The following is an 8,369-nucleotide window of genomic DNA, read 5'->3' as shown; positions in this document are numbered from 1 at the left end:
ATGAGTGGAATGTGGAGTTGAGTGAGCAATAGCAAGATTGAGCTTGAGTGTGTGTTGAGTCTATGTCAATAGTAGTAGTTTTCTTAGCACTCTCTCCATCAAATGGATAAGCTTTTGTGCACCTGTACGGGTTGAATCCCTAGCTCCGAAAGGGATGCAAATCCCATTGGATTGAGCTAAGTGTGGATCATACTACTCTTGCTACAAGTGAGAGAGTTTTCCGTCTCTCCAGGCATGCTAGATGCAACAAGGCCATCAAGGATATCCACACTCCGCCGACTAAGACCATCAGGAGCATCTAACTTGATATCATTCACACCCTCCGTGGTTAGTGGGGGAAGCTATAGGGAGGGTCTGACTGCATACAGAAGAAGCGGGGAGCCTTCTTGAGACTTTGGAGGCTTGTCCCTTTTCTCACAGATAGAGGCGGTGACCTCATTTGGCATTATAGAACACCTATGTGGTTGTTCCCCCCCATCCCCTTGTATGAGATAGCCTTCTTCTCACAGAGCGGCTAGCCAGAGGAGAAGCATCTCTTCTCGGGGGGGTCACTCATAAATATGTAAGCGTAGCATGTGGGTTCAACAGAGGGAATTTTTTAAATCCCATTTTTCACATTTTTTACATACAAAAGGGTATCATTTAAAGGGGGTATTCATAGGTTGAATAGAAAAAGTGTATGTTTTATTCATGAAAACTTCACAGATAAGGGATTTTTAAAATAGGCCTTGAACGCATGTGATACTGAGGGTTTATTTATAGTGAATCCCCGAGCATCTCTTCCCCTTTGATCACTTGTTTCCCACCCTCCTTCTATGAGACGAGTTTGTATCTAGCCCGTTGTTGTTGTACTTAGCCCCCCCTTATGGTGGCTGATTTTTCTTTAACTAATTAAATGATCTTTTTCTCGGGAAAAAAAACACAAGTTCTCAATATTATAAGAAATCAATCCCCCCCGATGAGGCTACCCCATAGAAAGAGGCCAAGAGGAGGTTGAAGCTTCCAAACCTCTTCCCCAAGAGGCTAATACACATGATGTCCAATAATCAAATGCAATAATCTTGCTTGAAAGTCTGTAAATGCAAGGTTTTGTAGTAATAAATGAAAGAAAATACATGTTGCATGATAAATCATAGCATAAAAGACATGAAGGATGACATTAATAATGGTTTCCTCATGGGATAGAAGCCCTTGCATAGTCGTGGAATATCGCTAGCACCTCATTAAGATCTCTCCCTATGGCTTCCTTTATTTTAGAAGGTGAATTGTTATGTAGCTTGTATGGGACTACATGATGTAAAAGAACAACTACTACAGTTGTGTGAAGATCTTAAAACCTCACATCTACTAGATGATGGAAAAGACAGAACAACTACTACTTATGCAAAAAAAACAACTACTACAGATGTGTAAAGCTCTTGTATGGTACGTTGAAGCAACTTGGATCTACTATTCCTTAGTTTTGACAATGCATGTGCCTTCTAACTGCATGTCATGTCACATGTGCTCTAGTTTCTTAAAAAAGGCGAGTTGCCTTAGTCCTACAACAAATTCAATTTTGGAAAAATGTCCTTCAAGTTGATGGGAGAAAACATTTATCATTTGATAATTACATGAAGTAAATGCTTGTTCAAAATCACCATTTTCTCTTCAATCCATGTGCTGAGTTGGATTCACATAAGGTTCACTCAAAAAAAGCTACAATTGGATAACTATAGGATGTAAATTCTTGCTCAATATTACCATTGCCCCATTTGCCCATGGTGACTCGCTGAGAAGTTTCGATGAAAGAAGTTTTTGTATCCTGGACCTATAGTTCTCTAGTGACATAAATGTTGGACAAATTGATCAAACTCTAAAGTGTAGACCCTCTAGTGAACTCCAACCTCCTACCCATGGTGCTCCCCAACAATTTTTGGAGAAACCACTTTTCTCAAGAAATCACAAAACTTAACTTTAGTCTCAAATTTTGAAGGTTTTTGTTGAGGGTTTGGAGTTTTTGGATCTAAAATAAAAATAAAATATCTTAAATTTTTAGATTATAAAAATTTGAGAGAATAAAATTTACAAGAAAAAACAAAAATGTTGCAAATCTAGTTTACACGTTTTCTATGAACAACACTGCTCTTGTGATACAATGTAGACCTCATAGAAGTGCATGTTAGATTATTTTTTTTCATGGATGGACAAACACAAATGACATCCTAAGTAGGTCGATATACCACGTGCCAGAGGATTTTTTATTGGGGGCGACATTAGGTGACGACTTGGGTTAACTGAATTTTGCAACGCGCGTGGGTGTGTTTGACGGGTGAAGCGTCAAATCAGGTCATTCACGAGTCACGAGTCACCAGTGCCTACGCGCGGAAGTTGAATCTACGATGGAATCGTGGGGAGTCACAAGCAACGCATGTCACATGCGTTGACTGCTGCCAAGTGCCCAATCTTTCTCACACAGTCTCTCACAAGCTTTTGTTAGCTTGCCTCGCCCGAAAGCCACAGTCTAAGCACGTTTTGTTAGCTTCAGCTCAAGGTCGTCTCTCTAATATAAACGTAGCTCTCTCCCACATCTCTCTCTCTCTCTCTCTCCCCTCCCATCTCTGCCAACACCCCAAGCTATGGGCCGAGCCCCCTGCTGTGAAAAAAAAGGCCTCAAGAGAGGCTCCTGGACCCCTGAAGAGGATGAGAAGCTCACCTCCTACATCAGTGAAAATGGCCATGGCAGTTGGCGTGCCCTTCCTAAGAGAGCTGGTATGCTAGTATTGTATACGTATTATGCTGTCTTAATCGCAATTTTGTTAAATGGAACTAATCAACTTCATGTGTATGCAGGCCTTCTTCGTTGTGGGAAAAGCTGTCGATTAAGGTGGACTAATTACCTTAGGCCGGATATTAAACGAGGAGAATTCTCTTCTACTGAAGAGAAAACTATCATTCAACTTCATGCCTTGCTTGGGAACAGGTGAACGATTGTCCTACGACTACTTCACTAAGCTAAGCAATCAATGGTGTGTATGATATGGAACAATATGCTGTGTTGTACCATAATTTTGGTGTTGAGCCATATTTATGCTATTAATCATTTAGCTAATGTTTGACTTAATGCCTTGATAATCAAAGGTAATTAATTGCTTTTTGCAGATGGTCTTCTATCGCCACACACTTGCCCAAGAGGACAGATAATGAGATAAAGAACTACTGGAATACTCACTTGAAGAAGAGATTGCCCAAGATGGGCTTTGTTGACCCTGCCACACCACACAAGCCTAAGGCAAAGTGCACTCGCAGCCTTTTAAAGTCTCCAAATAGCAGCAATAGTAGCTCTTTGGTCAGCCACATGGTCCAATGGGAGAGTGTGCGGGTTCAAGCCGAAGCCCGCCTAATAAGAGAATCAAAGATGAGAGCTAAAGGGGTATGGCAACCTTCATCTTCATCTTCATCTAACCTATGGAGCTCACAACAAGCTTCTTGTCATGCACATTCTAAGCAAGATTATCGTGATCTTATGTCTTCTAATCAAGATTATGCTTGCCTAATGACATTCCCCAAGGAACATAGTGGTGCAAGTCTCTTGGCTTCTTCTAAGCAAGATAATGGTTCTTGTAATGCCATGGTCAAACTCATGAGCACACTCCAGAATTGGGAGAAAACTTTGCAAGGTCAAGTGAGACAAATGCAGCCTAATTCATGGAGATTCTCTAATCTTAGTAGTAATGGGGAAAGTCAAGAGTCAAACTGTTGCAACTCACCATTATGTAAACTAAATCGTGGCTCACCTATCTATAGTACTTTATGCTCTCCTGATGACCACTCAATAAACCAAGAATTGGCCTTCCATTATTCTCCATCAACCCAAGCTACAAAACTATTTTGGACTGATGATCTATTACCTAATGCCCATAATCATGTTAATTCCTTCAATGATGTTTTTGCACCTCTTCTCTCTACAAAGCCATCTCAACTTGGTGTTGGTCTCCAACCTGTTTGTGACAAGGTTAGTGGACATATTAGCTTGTCAAGGAGCCTAGCTTGTTTTCAAGAACTTATTCAACCTAATACATTAAACAGAGAGAGAGAGAATAATAATTTAGTCACCAGTACCCATGCATTGGCTTCTGCTATGAATTCTGACAGCTTGTTGTTGGGAGACCTAGAGCTGGTTTCAAATGAAACTTTTAGTGCCCAAAGCTCCTTTTCTGCTAGCGGTAGCAAGAACAATGAAATTAGCTACAGTGATCTACTAAGTGAAGAATATGGTGATTTTTATTGGAACAACATGCTTAAAGAGGTGGTGGATTTCCCCATGCAAGAGAAAATTGAAGCAAATGAAAGTACAACAATCTTAAACATAGCACATTGATCTATCTACATATCAATGAAATCAACTCCATAGATTTGAGCTACTCTGCATTACTAACAAGATGTGAAGAAGTTTGGTTTTTTGGGATATTTTCTATACACAGTGCCATTAGTCTTCATCCCAAGTAGTTCCACATAGTGACACATGATGGAGAAGGCTCACTTTTTGGTTCCACTTGGGGCTTGCTCACACCCAACCACAAGCAACCTCAAATCCAAGTAGATAACAAGTTTAAATGTTGTCCATTTCAAAAATAGGAGGCCAAATTTCAAATCTTACAATTTGATTTGTATGTAAACTTTATCTTGAGCCCGCAAGAGTTTAATTATTGTTTGTAAAATAGTTTTTGAATAAATAAGTGTGATTAAAAATGGGAATTGGTTTCCAACCAATTGGAAACACCAACCTCTATGTAACCTTGAAATACATTGTCTAAGTTCACATGGATTAACTAGCATGAATATCGATCGATTCAACCAATGTATTTTTATTGTGGTACATACGTCTAGATTTTATTTGTACTAATGTGTCAAAAGCATACTACATACCCAAAAAAAAATATTTAATGACTTTCTTCTCACTCTAAATACGTTCTTGTCATTGAAATCTACCTTTTAGTGAGGAAGGCATAACTTGAGTATATCTCCGCGGGGGGGGGGGGGGGGAGTTCACTATTAAGAAATCCTATGTATCACGTGCGTTCAAAGGAGTATTTTGAAAACCCCTTCCACGTACATACTTTTGTGAATAAAATGACCCTTTTTTCTTCATACTCTTACGTGATTTTTTTCAATATTGGTTAAAAAAACCCCCTCTTATAAATGTAATTATATAAATTAATAAACCCCTCCTAATGAACTCATGTGCTAGACTTACATATTTTTAGGTAAAGCTCATGGGGAGTATATCAACTCCAAATTTGTCAAAGGTTGTGGATTTTGAATCTACTTTTTAAGGGTTTTCCAACGGTATTTCCATGTAGGGATTTTGATGATGTAAGATACATAAGGTTCACCACAACCCCCTTTTTTCCTAGAAAAGTGATTACATGGCTCTTCTTAGAGGTCCCTTTTTTGATTCTAATTGTCTTCTAATGAGACCTTCTCTTTTACAGGTACCTTGTTTTCAAGGAAGAACAAACATACAGCCCCTGCATGGAAGAGTGTCATCACTCTTGCACTCTATGATCCTCCTCATAGCACCAAGAAAATGGTTGTTAAAGATGGTAGCATGTTTTAGACTTCTAAAACCTTGAGAGTCATTAGAAGTCTCTACACTATTTTTAATCAACCTTATAATGTTAGAAATAACAAATAATCATACATCAATAATGAAGCGAGATAGGGTATATAACTGGTTTGATAGTAACTAATATCCCACATAGGGAGTTCATTTTGAAGTTATTTGATGCCTATAAAGGGCGTCAACAACTAATAGAGAAATATATATTTTTTGGCTATTTATGCTAATCTTGTGTTTCTTAAGCACTTCTCACTTATTTTAATCATTAGCATTAGAGTAATATCATACTTAATCACCATGCTTAATTCATAATTCTTTCCACCTTAATCTATGCCAAACCCTATTTTACCAGCATGGCATTAGAGATTTGATCCATGATTGCTACCATTAACCACTTTTCATTGGCAAAAATCATGTTTTTCCTCTATGCCTCAACCTAACTTAAACTAGAGGCATGAAAAACAATCAACACAAAAATTTACCACCAAAAATGAGAAATCAGTGCCTCCTCTTTGAGTGGATCTAATTCCTCTTGGGCATCTTCCATTAAATTTATAAGGAGTGCACAATCTAGAACTTGAAGCAAAATGATGACTTATTGGTGACATTTAAGGTTTTCTTCAATTTTAAGCTTGCTATAATTAGTGCTAATTATGCTCACCAATTGGAGTCATACAAGGTTCAAAACCCTCATTCACGAGTTAGTTTTGCATACCAGTACATTATTCCTCAAAAGTCCCTTGATTTAGTGCTTCAATTGCATCCTCCAAAACCCACTAATATTTTCCTTTCAAAGTGAGAATGATTATGCTTAAATGGTTTCATTAAGCTCTTAAGCATGATTATCAAGGATTATACACTACCATAGTGTGCATAACTAGAGGAGGCTAAGACCTTCCTACAAGCCCTCTAGCAGTCAGTTCCATGTGGTAGCTTTGGAGAAGCGTCTTTGGTACCCCCTATTCTCGAACCCCTTAATCCGTTTACATATTGGCCAAATGCTGGGGGCTTGACCTCATGTATCCTCTAGGAAGAGTTGAGCATAGGACTTGCCATATATTTTGGCACCCACACTCCACCTGTGTAGTCTATAAAAAGCATTTGGCTTGACATCATTCAAATCCTCTATGGTGGTTAGTGGGGGAAGCTACAGGATGGCTCTTACTGCATGCAGAAGTGGTAGGAAGCCTTCTTGAGGCTCTGGCAACTTGGCCCTTTTCTTACAGATAGAGGTGGTGATCCCATTTGGCATTACAAACCACGTGTGTGGCAATTCCCTCCCCCTCTCACTGTACGAGATATCCTTCTCCTTATAGAGTGGCCAGATAGAGGAGAATTGTATCTTTCTCCACCTTTTGATTCTTTGATCCCCGCCCCGTACATGGAGTCATGTTTGTATCTAGCCCTTCTCATGGTTGTCTTCTAGTCCTTTGAGGCTAGTTTTTGTTGATTAATAGAAGTATATTTTTCTTGGATTTTTTTTTGAATGTCACTCGGGTAGATTCATAACATATAAGGAGGGCTTAACTAAATTAGGTAGGAACAATACGATAAAAACCAGGAGTGGTGATGGCCCATGGTTGAAAATGGCTTTGTAAAGGGAAGAGGGTCAAAAGCATCCTTTGAGGAATCAACATGATTATGGGCCTTGGGTTAATGGAAGGCAAAGGTTATGACTTGCCATCAAGAGAGCATAGAGTAGAGATAGGTGAGGCTTGATTGAGTTCACATAATGTTAAGCTTGACACTTGATCTTCCCCGTTACTACTACTAAGATTAGAGAATTTCCATGAGTTAGGCCACATTTATCTAGCTTGACCTTGCAAAATTTTCTCCTAATTTTGGCATGTGCTCACGAGCTTGACCATGGCATTACTAGAGCCATTATCTTGCTTAGAAGAAGCCAATAGACTTGCACCACAATGTTGCTTGGGGGATGTCATTAGGCAAGCATAATCTTGATTAAGACATAAGATCACCATAATCTTGCTTAGAAAGTGCATGAAAAGCAGTTCATCATGATCACTATGTATAGAAGAAGATGAAATGTGCCATAGCCCTTCATCTCTCATCTTTAATTCTCTTATTAGGCAGTCTTTAGCTTAAACCTGCACACTCTCCCATTAGACAATGTGGCTAACCACAGAGCTATTATTGCTACTTTTTGGAGACTTTAGAAGGCTATTGTTGGTGGTCGGTGCACTCTGTCTTAGGCTTGTATGGTGCAGTAGGGTCGACAAAGCCCATCTTTAGTAATCTCTTCTTTAAGTGAGTATTCGAGTAGTTCTTTATCTCATTGTCTGTCCTCTTGTGTGGTGATAGGAGACCATTTGCAAAAGTAGTAAACCTTTGATTAGCAACATATTAAATCAGACATTAGCTAAATGATTAATATCGTAGATATGGCTCAACGCTAAAATTATGGTGTAGCAAAGAAATTTTCCATACCATATACAACATTTATTATCTATGTTAGTGAAGTATTCATAGGACAGAATTGCAACTCAGATAGCATACTATGTATACAACATTAGCATGACAGCTACCAAAGCTATTTACACTGAGGTGAGATTTTTATACTCTTTCAGGGTCCAAGAGCTTCTCTTGCGGCCTATATTTTCACAGAAAGGGGCTTGGCCCATAGCTTGGGGTATTGGCACAAAGAGAGAGAGAGAGAGAGATGTGGAAAGCTAGAGAGCTACGTGAATATTAGAGACATGACCTTGAGCTGAAGCTAACAAGGTGTGAGAGCTAAGCAAGAGCACAA

At 39.1% G+C, this 8,369-nt stretch overlaps 1 protein-coding gene across 1 annotated transcript; it reads left to right on the top strand.

The window, feature by feature from the left end:
• Positions 1–2,618: 2,618 nt before the first annotated feature.
• Positions 2,619–5,599, top strand: LOC147621197 (transcription factor MYB16-like). Its single transcript, XM_086823761.1, has 4 exons — positions 2,619–2,751; positions 2,833–2,962; positions 3,142–3,710; positions 5,475–5,599. Exons 1-4 carry the CDS (start codon positions 2,619–2,621, stop codon positions 5,597–5,599), a joined length of 957 nt encoding a protein of 318 aa, XP_086679887.1.
• The last annotated feature ends 2,770 nt before the right edge of the window (positions 5,600–8,369 follow it).

This window comes from Cibotium barometz, chromosome 30, assembly GCF_041138505.1.
Source record: "Cibotium barometz isolate CiBa-2024 chromosome 30, ASM4113850v1, whole genome shotgun sequence".
Classification (NCBI taxonomy): Eukaryota; Viridiplantae; Streptophyta; class Polypodiopsida; order Cyatheales; family Cibotiaceae; genus Cibotium; species Cibotium barometz.
This window is presented reverse-complemented; position numbering and strand designations above follow the sequence as displayed.